Consider the following 12466-nt stretch of genomic DNA (forward strand, 5'->3'; position numbering starts at 1 on the left):
CCCAGATATTTAAACTCATCTACCTTCACTATCTCTGCTCCTAGCATCTTCATATTTAGAAGTTGTCTAATTCGTCTCTCTCTCATTCACACACAAATTCTGTCTTACTTCTACTGACTTTCATTTCTCTTCCCTTCACCTACACCTCTCTTCACCTCTCCAGGTTCTTCCACCTGCTCTGTACTTGCATTACAGATCAGTACAGATCAGACTCCTCCATGAACTCTTCTGTCAACTTACAACCATTTGGTCAACCTGTGTTGTTTTTAAATGTGCTTATGAATAAATTGATTGATTGATTGATTGATTGATTGATTGATTGATTGATTGATTGATTGATTGATTCCCACCCCAACCTGAAACACATCTGTCTCTCCTACCGCACACCTCATTAGTGTCTTACTGTCTTCATACATACTTCTTGGCCACTGCCGACTTTCTCATACAGTACCACAGTTCCCTCTTGGCACCATCAAGTTTGTTCAGTATGTGACCTAAATCTATATTTCTATAAAACAAAGGGGGAATGATGTGCTGCTGCAATTTCAAGTGTTTGCACTACTGTCTGGGGCCTGTTCATGAAACAGTAACCAAAATAAGATACAACTCTTAGATCATACCATTAAAAATATTTTGCTTGTCATGTCATCTTAGGGTGAAAAGCATGTCTCAGATCAGTAGTTTGAGCTCCAGTTATGGCTTTTTTTGTATTCATTGCTTTTTGGACTGACTACTTGTTACTATTTTTCTAAAATATAGAATTACTCAGTTTCAACTATTACTATTCACAGTATTGTGACCATTCATTTTTTTTTTAAAGAAAATGACTAACCTACACAGCATGACTACTTTTGTTTTACAATTAGTACAAGGTGAACTCTCTGAAGCAGCTTTCTTGTAGTTTTTTAAGCAGTCTTTTGGAATAACTCTCCAGGCTTCTTGAAGGACATTCAAAGCTCTTCTTTGGATATTGGCTGCCTTTTGTGTCAAGCTGATCCCTCAATGCTTCAGTAGGGCTCTGGGAAGGCCAATCCATGACTGATGGTGTGTTATTCTATCTAGGTCTGCTTTTACTGCATTGCCAATGTGCTTGAGATCATTGTCGTGTGATCATTGTAGTGCATTATTTTAAATCTGACAGTATTTTTCTGTTTTCTTTATATAATCATTTTTGACAAAATGCCCAACATCACTGGTTCAAATGCAGCTGTCTCTGAAACACAGCTTTCGCAAAGGTTTACAGATGGCTGTAGAGATTCACTGTTATACCTCTTTCCCTCCGTATCTCTTTTCATGCATATATACTGTTGCTGATTTGAAATTAAAAAAATACATTTGGTTTGATCAGTCCATAAGACCTGTTTTACACATTTTTAGTCCAGGTTTTTATATTCTGGCATAACTCAGTTCTTTCTCTCTGTTTCCCTTCTTTGACTGAGACCATATAACAAGTCAACCACCCTACTATGCCAGTAGAGGTTGAATTAGCTCCAGAATTTAAATATCTTGGGGTCATTATAGACCCAACATTATCCTTCAAGAGTCACATAAATAAAGTGTCCCAGGTACTTAAATTTAATGATCGAAATTTTAATCATATACGTAATAATTTAAATATGAATGTTGCAAAAACTTACTTTTACTCAATGATCATCTCTCATATGGACTATTGTTTGACGTCCTGGTCACTTGCTTGTCCAACAACACTTAAAACTATTGAAAACATTTATAAAAGAAGTTTAAAACTACTTGACAAAAAACCAACTTCCCACCACCACTGTCATGTGTTAAAAAAACATAAATTACTGAACTTCAATAACTTAGTGAAACTTAAAAGATTGTGTTTAATATATAAAGTCTTACACTCCCTTGCTCCACCACCACTAAAGCAGTTCATTAGGCATAAAGAAAGCTCAGACGGGACCACTCGAGCTTCAATCCAAGGAGACTTGTTTATACCCCACAGACGGACAGCATTTGGGCAGAACGTCCTCTCTGTTAAGGGTGGCCATCTGTGGAACAGTCTTTCTCAACCCATTAGAGAATGCTCGACATTCAATTTGTTTAAGGCAAAGGTTAAAAACTGGTTATGGACAAATCAAGTGTGTGATCATGTATGAGTTGTATAGTTTTAATGTTTTATTTGGGAACAGAATGGTGTGTATGTGTAAGTTTGGTGATGGAGTTTTTATTATGAATGTATGATGAATTTTTATGAATTATTATGTCTATTTTTTATGTTTAAGGACAACAGATGGAAATTAGCCTTTGGCTGTAATCTGGCATGTTTACATTCATGTAAAAAAAATTTTTTACATTTATGTTCATTAACATGCACTGTTCTAAATAAAATAAATAAATAAATAAATGTTCTCACCTTATGTGAATCTGATTCAAGTACTTTAGCTGCATTTATTCAATCAGGATTAACAGAATGGGAATTATCTTTTTATAGGATGTTTTTTTAATTACATATCTGCTTAATGAGCATTATATTAAAAGACAGAAAATAGAAACCAGTTTACACACATGACAAAAACAGGTAACATAGACAGCATAAATATAGTATATAGTGTAAAACAGAATACACCCAATTTCCACCAAACATTCCACAGAGTTGTAAACTCATTCCTACAACAAACAACCAGAAAAAAAACATCCAACAAAATGTGCTCTATAAACTTTTCTGCTGTGATAAGTTTTAATAAACAAAAATTGAAACTTGTCATGTCAGTAATTTCTCCTTTTAACTTGCACAACAAGGACTGTAAGAATACTCTTTGTAAATGTCCCAGACAGTTTTCTGTATCAGTACAGTAAAAACATACATCTGATCTGATACAGAAAATTGTTTTTCTTTTTTTCCCACTCCAAAACAGCATATTTGCCTCTGCCCTTCTATGGAAACTTCAAATGTAACATTTTTTGTAACCTTAAGACAATGTAACTGGACATGTGTAGCTGTTTCTGACTGAAGGATATGAAGGTGTTACAACTCTTCCATAACGGTAACCACAGACTATACAGTCTTACATTCTGTAGTAAAATTTCACACCTCTTTCCACTAACAACTACAAAATAAAATAAAGAAACAAAAAATAAAAATAACACTTCTGCTGTTACTATGAGTAGTAGAAGTTGTGTTGGTGATGTAAAAGGTAGTATTTGTTATGGTATAAAGCAATGCCACACCACTTCCACCTATAAAAACCCAATAAAGAGGTGTATGTATTTTGCAACCTTGAAAAAACACTGATCCAAATTTTTTTAAACCCTATTACACATATTTTAAATCTCAAATAAAAATAGAAACTATTCCTGTAATAAATAAAATACATTTTCTTGCAAAGTAAAGTCCTTTGCCACTGTAATACAAATCAGAAGATCAGTCTTGATTCCAGTTGCTTCATTTCTTCTACATCCTCCAAACTGAGATCATTGTTTCTTAACCTATAATGCAAAAATAAGAGACAGTAGTAGTAAATAAATGAACAGGAGACATGGGAACAAAAACAAAGAAAAAGAATATTCTAGCTTACACCAAACTGATGCATTTTTTTCTTGGCACTGAAACTGACAAACAACTTGTCTGGATGCAAACAGTCCAAAAGTGGATGCTCTAAAGAATATAGGGAACTTTGTATTCATGAGTGTCAGGCTTGCTGAGCATTACATACCATACCGATGTCACATATGTATTGTGTTTAAGGGCTTGAATCAGACATTCAACCCCTGTTCTGGTTATGCAGTTTTCTGTCAACCTTTAACAGGAAATAAGAGGGTGGAGCATTTTAAGCACTGCTGTGCAAGCAGTGGTTACCATCAAACCAGACTGCTATTGGTAATCTGCATACAACTTGTGTCTAACACTTACCAAAGTTCCTGCAGTGATGTGCTCTTCCTGATGAGATTAGCGAGGGCACATGCTCCTGCACTCCCTACACCATTGCCTACCAGGCTGTAAGCAAAATGTGCAGGGATGCGTTTTCAAAAACAACTGATAAAGCATCCTAACATATCATGTAAATAGCACATTCATGGTTTTCATAATGTGAAAGTTAAGCAAACATGTTCCAGAATTATTGCAAATCTTACCTTAGCCACACCAGAGAGTTGCTTTTCTCAAGACTACTAGCAAGGGCCTCAGTTCCTGCATCACCTATCCTATTGCCCCATAACCTGGAAATGCAAAGAAATACTGTAAATGGAAATTCATCAACAATGAAACATGACATTTTATGGGAAACACTTACCCTAAGTACGCCAAGGTTTGATTGACTTTCAGTCCCTCTGCCAGCTGCTTTGCTCCTTCTGCTGTTATGTTATTGTTGCCTAGCCTTGAAGAGAAGAAGGTTATTTGTTAATCTTTTGGTCATTGGGCCAACAGTAGAGTCACATTTGATGACAAACGCTGACCTTAAAGAAATGAAGACCTGCTTGGTCTTCAATAAATAAGAAAAATCCTGCATGCAAGCATCAGTTAATTTGTTGTTGAAGAGCCTGGAAAGAAACAAAAAGATTTTGAAAGTTGGCTGATAAAATTTAATTTAACTGGCAGTATTAATCATCTTGATAATACATACGCAATTTTCTGAAAGCTGTCACACTGGATGACTTTAGCAATCAGTTTGCGGATGCCCTCATCTGTAATGTTGTTATTTCTGAGGCTAAGGAAGGAACAATAGGCATTTCAGAATAAAAACTGCTCCTCTCTTAGAGTGAAAGCAGTTAGAGAGTTTGTTCACTCTAATGAATTGGCGTTCAATCTATTAACCAAGGAAATTTAACAAAAGAGAAATGTGTAATTTCCACTTACTAAAGGGAATTGCAAATGTGCATGCAGGGGAGAAGCTGTTCCACTCCAACATCACCCACAGAGTTGTTGTCCAGCTGGAGGCCTACAGGATTTCTTAAGTGCTGGAGCACATAAGCAAGCGCAGTGCACTCTACAGGTCCGATATTACAGTATGTCAATTTCAGATGGTCCACCTCCAACTTGCTCATAGCATCTTTAGCTATCTGACTCTCCTGCATCTCATAGAGGCATTTTATAAGCCACACAAAGTCGGGCATTGCATGCATGCTCTTCTTTTCCCCTTGTACAGGTTGGGGAATGGACCTAAAGTGTTTCTGAATGCCTTTGGAAAGGCATTTTGCCACCTGTCTGGCCTTTTTTTCCACCGCAGCGCTGGGGCAGCAGTGGAGCCACAGATTTTGATGGCGCTGGGACAATAGTCCAGACACAAACATGGCTGTGATTTGCAGATTTGGTGTCTCTGCTGCTTTACTTTCCTTCTCTGAAGCTTGCTGTTGTTGATCACTGGAAGGCAAGCAGGCTCCAAAGCAGACACGGGTCAGACCTGTCTCCCTCATGTTCTCTAGCTCAAAGAGCTTTGGGATAACTGAACGGTTAGTGTTACTTGACAAAACAATGAAGAGAGCAGCAAAGAAACATTGCAATGTCACATGACTGAATTCATAGCACTTGGAGTGGGTAGAGGACATATCTTTGCTTTTTATGAGAAAAACCATGCAGATATCCTTTTCAGTTACACCACATGCTTCAAGGTCTGTACCTGAAAAAATATAACAGGTGGATCTTATCCCCTCAAATGCAAGCTGTCCAAGAAGAAGGACTGTTTTTAGGTGCTCCTGTAGCCAGCCTAAACCCATCGTGCTCTTCAGAGGACTTTGGTGCTGGAGAAAGTGCTGTAAGATCATCAGGTAAACATCTGTAATTGTTTTGGGGCTGCCTTCTCCACAGCCCAGCAGCTCCTTGTGGCACTGTGAAACTATCCAGCAGAGAACTGGACTGTGACAGAGTCCAAGTAAAGCTGTGTTCGCCTGCATTGACTCTAAAACCTTAGCGGCTACAGTGGGGTCCCTGTGATGTTTCCGTACAAAACAGTCAATCCCAGCTGGGGAAAACCCTTTCAGGACAACCTCTTTGCGTAGGTGCTTCTTTAACAATGGGCTCACTGCTTCTGAACGGCTAGTGACCACTTTCTGCACCCCCTTCATGAGGGAACCCTGGATTAAGTTGAACAATAATACATGAACAGGTGCACGCTGGGTGGGGCAGCAAACTCTGTGTTCATCTGTAAAGCTCTGCTTGAGCTCATCCAGGCCATCAAAAGTGAACAGGATTTGATGCGGGTGGTCCAAGATGAACTGGAAAATTTCTTCTTGATTCCGGTCTGGCCAGCAGCAGTGCTGAAACAACAACTCCTGGACTGACAGTTCATTGTGCTCTGAATTCAACCTACGACAGCTGAATGGAAATAGAAGGAGAAAGTCTTGAAGGGCTAACCCTCGAGCCCAAAGCAAGTGCAGCCTCTGGAGAAGGGTGCTTTTTCCACTGCCTGCCTCCCCAGATACGAGCACTGTGTCGGCCTCCTCATTCACTATACCCGCCAAACCAACGATGTCTTCCAATCCCAAAGGTCCATGGGCATTAACTTCAGCTAGTTCCAGCTCGCCGTCAGTGTAAATGTCATCAAGAGACATATGGCTAGTTCCCCCATAAGTGCTGAGAAAGCAGGCCTGAGCAGACACAGAGCTGCTCAGCTTCTTCTGGTACTTTAAAAACTCTGTGAAAGAAAAATTTGTGAAGAACAGATGGAATGAGTGAACAAGTCATCATTTCATACATCCTGTATCTCTTTGGTAAAATGTGGAACATGCATAATCTTGTAATATAATCTGCCAATTTTGTGTTTCAAAGTATAACCAGAAACCTTCTGTATTTCGGACATTATTCCCATGAGGGTGATCAAGGATAGCTTTACTCATAAAAACAATACATATTGCTGCGATTTTAAACATTGCTTTTTACAGTAACAGACCTTTGGGAGGAGTCAGTTCCCTCTGGTTAAGTGGCAATCCAGGTTCTTGTTTTTGGTGAATGTACTGCAGGAGAACCGATGCTGCTAAATCACCTCTGGATCTAACATGGTCAAGCAGACGCCTTGCCTGATTGATCACATGGACATGGATGAAAATAATAAAAAGTTTATTTTTGACAGTTATTTGGATTGTTGCAGAGTTATATAAAAGACCAACTTACATATTCATAATCTAATAATGCAACAGCAGAAAGAGCTTTACCTTGCTTAGCTTAGCACAAAGACAGGCACCAAGTGGTAAAAACCTTGCCTGGATCTATACAAAGGCAGCAAGATATGTTTACCAGTTTTCTTTATATTATTTTATATTACTTGTATAATTACTCAGGAATATCAGAATAGTATTAGATCTATTTAAAGTATAGTATTGACTGATAAAGTAACATAAAAAGTAACAAAAATACTCCAGCACTTCTGTCTGTATGACATCTAAGTATCAGGAATTCAGAAATAATGACAAGCTTCATTCCAAGACAGTTTAAAGGTAAAGAACAATTGCATGAAGTTGTCAAACCACATTTTAACAATGTGACATTCAGGTGCTTACAGTACCTGTTGGGTGGGAGTATATATAGGTAACCGCACTTCATCACAATCAGCTGAAGAAAAGTGACCCGAATCCAGCAGAGCTTCTAGAACACCATCAACACAGCCCTGAAGCTTGTGGACAAGGCTCGGTCGTTGAGCCAGAAGAGTTTGATTAGAAGTGCTCTGACGTTCATCGTTTTCTTCTAGATTTGAGCAGGATTCGGAGAAAGAGAGCCCCACTGCCTGTGCTTCAGGCAAAACCAGTTTGAGAGCATGTAGAAAGAGCCCACATGTGTCCACACCCTTTGTATAGACCAGATCAAGCAGCTGTCTTGCATTGGTATACAGTGTTCTTCCTGGTACCTGTATGTTCTGGTAGTCCTCCCATATGAGCGCCCCCTGGGCAAGCAGTATATCCAGAACCCTCTCCAGATGCTCAGCTGACCCACTGCTGCACAGTGCATGCAGTATCTTCGTCCTTTGTTTAAGCACTAGTTCCTCGGCAAGCATTCTTTCTCCATATCAGTGCCCATGCTCAGGGACATTCAGTTTGTGGTTACTTCTGCTTCTTGTGGTGTGAAAACCTGTCACAGCAAATGGCCAAATGTCAACATGTTACTATGGGCCAACTAGAGCTTCCTTCTTTCTTTTCTAACTCTGTTTTAAATACCATACAGCAGTACATGTCATTTTGTGCGTCTTTCTCTTAAGCCATAACAAAAAGTTAAACCAGAATGAAAAGAATATATGGCTACCATTACATACACATCAAATGTGTTGCTGGTCCCTTTAAAACATGTACAAGTACGGAATAGCCGACTAAGCGACCTCAATTGCAGACGTAAGTAACACAAAATAAAACCACAAAAAAGAACACTTACTTACTTGGCTTTCTTTCCTCCCTCTGTCATACGAACAGAGCCACTGTAGAGTTATAGGGTCCTACCTCTTCCCTATTCTGCAGCTGAAAGTGAAACTTGCCCTGATTCCAAGTCCCTCCCATAATATGGTAGCTAAATACAGGCGGAGATGTGGCATAGACGCAATGGTCAACTTCCCTGGTGCTTTCCAAACAGAGCAAACAATGGTGACTTGATACTTAAGGTTGGTTAAATATAGCTTGCCACACTCAAGCGCTTACATTTCACTGAGACTTCCACATCCTCTTGTCTCGTTTGCAAGATACTGCATTCTTCAGACCGCAAAGAGGAACTGCAGTTTTTAAAAAAGCAGAAGGTTGAATAGAAAGGGTAATTTGGGGTGGGATTTTTTTTCTCTCTTCTTTTAAAGAAAGTGGCGGAAACTTTTACGGGTCTTAGGTATTTCCAATCCCCATCGCAGTTTGGTGTTGCAACCACTTGATGGAACTATTGCATAAGAAAACAACATGGTGTCGGCACAGATTTTCCACTTTTAACAGTTTCTTTTTGTATCACTAAAGCTGTCTTCTTCGAATCAATTCAATCAGAGCTCAAACTGTGTCTGTGGGCACAAGATACTGCGGTTCAATTAGAAATCAAGCAGAAAATCCCAGCAGATTCATAAAGAGGTTGTAGGAAATCATCTTGCTACGGTATCAGTTTTACAATGTTAGAACAGAAACTGAGAACCTGCAGTGTAGGCTGCATGCTGTGCATCTGATCTAAACTTCAAAAAAACCCAACCCTAAAACCGCACATAATGCTCCTTACTCCCTCTGCATTCTTTGAAGCTGAGATAAAATAGGTGCGAGAGTGACTTTTCGGGCAGTCATATATTTATCATTTTCATTATTACAGCTCCCTCCTGAGTAACATGATTAGCTTATTGTGTGTGTTCGCTGTGCCCTGTTCGAGAAAATCCTCAAACACTCAAGGGCAGGAGTAATCAAAGACAAACTGGAGTAAAACTTTCAAACGGGAGTTTCTCTTCTTCTTTTGCTTGTTCTTCTTGTCTGAAAACAGGCAACTCCACCAAGGGGAGTGTAATGCAGAGTGCTCTCTGTCAGGCATCTTACTTGAAGCTTTAAGGTGGAGTTCTGTTATCCAAATCACAGCAGGGGGGTCGAGAGAAGTTTCAACACATAAGAAAAAGGGTAAAATAATGTCGAAAATAAAAAAATAAAATACACACACGGTCCCAAAAGACATAGCTGTATATTTCTGTGCTCTGTTTAGAGACAGTTCCAAACACTTTTTTTATTGCAGGAAAAATATGTAACTCCACTTCATTTGTTTGGACTATATAATATTCTTCATTATTAGTATTATTTTTATATTATTAGGAGCTGTTTTGTTGTTCAATCACTTTAAAGACAACTATATATATATATAAAAAAATTCTTTATCCTTCAAGTAGAGGTCCTCTGCCAGAGGCCTGGGAGCTTGATGGTCCTGCACAGTATCTTAGCTGTTCCTGGGACTGTGCTCTTCTGGACAGAGATGTTGCTCTTGGGATGTGCTGGAGCTTGGTGGTCACGCCACCAAATGCTGGGATTACCACTAAGACTACCGTTGCCTTCATCCTCCACATCTTCTCGAGCTCTTCTCTTAGCCTTTGGTACTTTTTCAGCTTCACATGTTCTTTCTACCTGATGTCTCTGTCATTCAGTATAGCTACTTCTATCCCTATGGCTGTCTTCCTCTGTATGTGTATGCGTGTTTGTGTATGTTATTTATTTATTTATTTTTCATGACAAGCTTGAAATCGCAAATGGCATCAAATTACGCTTGAACCACAGGATCTAATCCCTATCTTGGACTTTATTGGACATGAGTGTTAAGTCTTGACCCACCCAGCACTAAATAACCTCACCCACTAAATCAGCTTTAAACTGCATGTCTATGAGTAAGAGTGCAGCTCGGGGCTGGATCCTTCTCACTCCTGTAACAGAGATGGAATACTTTGGCTGCAGCCATTTTATCACTGTGCATTCTTTCTGTGCAGATATGAAAAGCACATGTTGTGAGCTCAGTGTTAAGCCAGGTGCACTGATGGGCTGTTTGTGTACTGATTGCTTTACCAGAGATTCAGAACTCCCAGAAGCAAGCCGGCATGTTTCATTTTAGTGTAATCTTACAGTTACACAAAGTTTGCTTGTTTTTAAAACATATGTAGTGAACTTTGAAACTACTATATTGCAAAAAAAATAACATAACATAACATGATATGACGAAATCAAACAGTCAAATAATCAGAAGCTGTAATTGATCACTGTCAGGGAAATTCGGTACAATGACACCACAAACATGAGCACACCGATTTGCATTATTGTTAAAATGCATTGACTTAAAATCAGTCAGCTAACAGTTTATGTTTTTGTATGAGATAGTGCTTCCTTAGCAGGTTACTGAAATTATAGTGGCACTTTGTCAAAAAGACTTTGGAAAACAGTCATATCTTTTTTTATAATTAAGTTTAATATTTGTTTCAGAGATCAGTTCCCATAACTCCTAGACATAATTCTCTAGGAAACATAAATAAGATGGAATATTAGAGATGTTTTAATCAAAATACAGAGAACTTCAAACCAGTGATGCAAAAAAAAAGCATTCTTCCCAGTGTGCTTGTTTACACAAGCAGTAAAACTTTTATTTTAACAGGTTGCAAACTAAAAACAACAAGGCAGCCATGTTATCTGTGGTATTGCAGGTTAAAAAGCTGAGTGTGTGGTATATTGACATGCTGTAATATTGCTTTCCACTGAGAGAATGGCTGAGTGAATTACCTCATTCAATTTCTAAAGTTAAAGTTGGAGGACAACTAGTGCAGCATGCATAAATATAAGCCATAAAATGCCTTTTATATTGGAAGGATTTATGTATAATTAGAAATAGCCTCTTCAAGCCAGAAAGACAAGTATTCAGCAGAGGAAGTGGATGGCGTCGCTTTCGGAGCTGACGGGTTAAGAGGAGCATGTGTCCATGATGATGTGTGTATGGGTGTGTGTGTCAATCAGGATTTAATTGACAGGAAGATTAAAGCTCACATCTGAGAGCTCCCTTTTTGCAGGAGCAGCCAAGTTGAAGGAGTCTGGTCTCCGGCATCTGCCCGAGGTTTAGGGTGCTGTGCTCAAGGTTAGCGCAAGCACCCTGCTGAGTGTGCGCTGTCTGAGATGGGTCCTACTTGTTGGACATTCATTATCAAACTCTGTTTGCGCCTTTCATCTGCAGCTCTTTGCAGCACTCAACGTAAACTACAGAGGCACCTTGCAGCTTGACACCTCTCCATTCAGTCTGTACCTTAAACAGCATGCTGCCACATCAAAGAGCTGCGGCTGCCTTTGATGTTGCAAAAAGAAAGAGCTCCAATGATCTACTAAAAACCAATGCAACTTTCTGGAGCCTTGTTTTATTCATTTGCTATCTCGAGAAGTCTGGAGTCAGCCTCTGGAAGTCCAGACAGATTTGGACTTTGAAAAAGTTGGACAGTGCAATTTGCAGAATGGCGTGAAAAGGAACAGTCTGCTGCCTTTTGTGTTGTTGTTGTGGCAGGGTTTATATCTTATGGTGAGCTATTTAATTCATAAGTTAAAGCGGATTAAGACTGAGTTTAGATATAAATGTATGTAAAATGGCAAAACAACTTTGCTCTCTGTGTTATTACATCAGTTCATGCAATAAAACTGCAAAGATCAGGCCACATATCAATATCACGGATCCTCTTAAACCTCTCATGCAGACTGCTGTAGATGCAAAACAATCTATTTTAACTTTTTAAAATGGACTCACCGTATAGCCTCACAATCTCTTTTGCTTGGCAAAGGTAAAATAAAGGATGCATAGAACATTGTTCTTTACTTCTGCCATTCATTTGACCAAGTTCTTCAAAAACATAGGGATCAGAATATACAAGACAAAATTAAACTGTGATCCTGTGTTTGTTGTTGTTTTTTTTATACCCAATACTAAATAACATAATAATAACTTAATAAACAGATTGTGTTTGCTTAAAATGTTCACATTGTTCTGGAGTTATGATATATAAGAAATACTGGACTAGTGGAAAAATAACTTTCAGTCCTATGCACGAGCCACCACAGCACCAGAGCTAAA

The 12466-nt window shown here is 38.9% G+C and overlaps 1 protein-coding gene across 5 annotated transcripts; it reads right to left on the minus strand.

The window, feature by feature from the left end:
* Window positions 1-2387: 2387 nt before the first annotated feature.
* Window positions 2388-8432, minus strand: nod2 (nucleotide-binding oligomerization domain containing 2). 5 transcript variants are annotated; one of them, XM_026173841.2, is made up of 12 exons: window positions 8315-8431; window positions 7458-8017; window positions 7108-7161; window positions 6846-6972; window positions 4817-6590; window positions 4584-4667; window positions 4417-4500; window positions 4254-4337; window positions 4096-4179; window positions 3875-3958; window positions 3678-3761; window positions 2388-3450 (listed from the first exon to the last, which is right to left on the minus strand). In XM_026173841.2, the coding sequence occupies exons 2-12, from the start codon at window positions 7941-7943 to the stop codon at window positions 3378-3380; spliced, it is 3018 nt and encodes a 1005-aa protein (XP_026029626.2). In that variant the 5' UTR covers window positions 7944-8017; window positions 8315-8431; the 3' UTR covers window positions 2388-3377. The 5 variants fall into 5 exon arrangements, with proteins under 5 accessions (XP_026029626.2, XP_026029634.2, XP_026029652.2 ...); XM_026173849.2 differs by having other exon boundaries at window positions 8319-8412; XM_026173867.2 differs by lacking the exon at window positions 3678-3761 and having other exon boundaries at window positions 8315-8432.
* Between the last annotated feature and the right edge of the window lie 4034 nt (window positions 8433-12466).

Source organism: Astatotilapia calliptera, chromosome 1, assembly GCF_964374335.1.
Source record: "Astatotilapia calliptera chromosome 1, fAstCal68.1, whole genome shotgun sequence".
Taxonomy (NCBI): Eukaryota; Metazoa; Chordata; class Actinopteri; order Cichliformes; family Cichlidae; genus Astatotilapia; species Astatotilapia calliptera.

Bases quoted from the DNA above. Each gene is read 5' to 3' on its own strand.
- nod2 (XM_026173841.2), bottom strand. From the start codon at position 7,943: ATGCTTGCCGAGGAACTAGTGCTTAAACAAAGGACGAAGATACTGCAT. The intron at 6,973-7,107 runs GTAAAGCTCTTT...GTGATCAATCAG, and splicing joins TTTGTGCTAAGCTAAGCAAG to GCAAGGCGTCTGCTTGACCA. The intron at 4,501-4,583 runs GTATGTATTATC...GTTTCTTTCCAG, and splicing joins GACAGCTTTCAGAAAATTGC to GCTCTTCAACAACAAATTAA.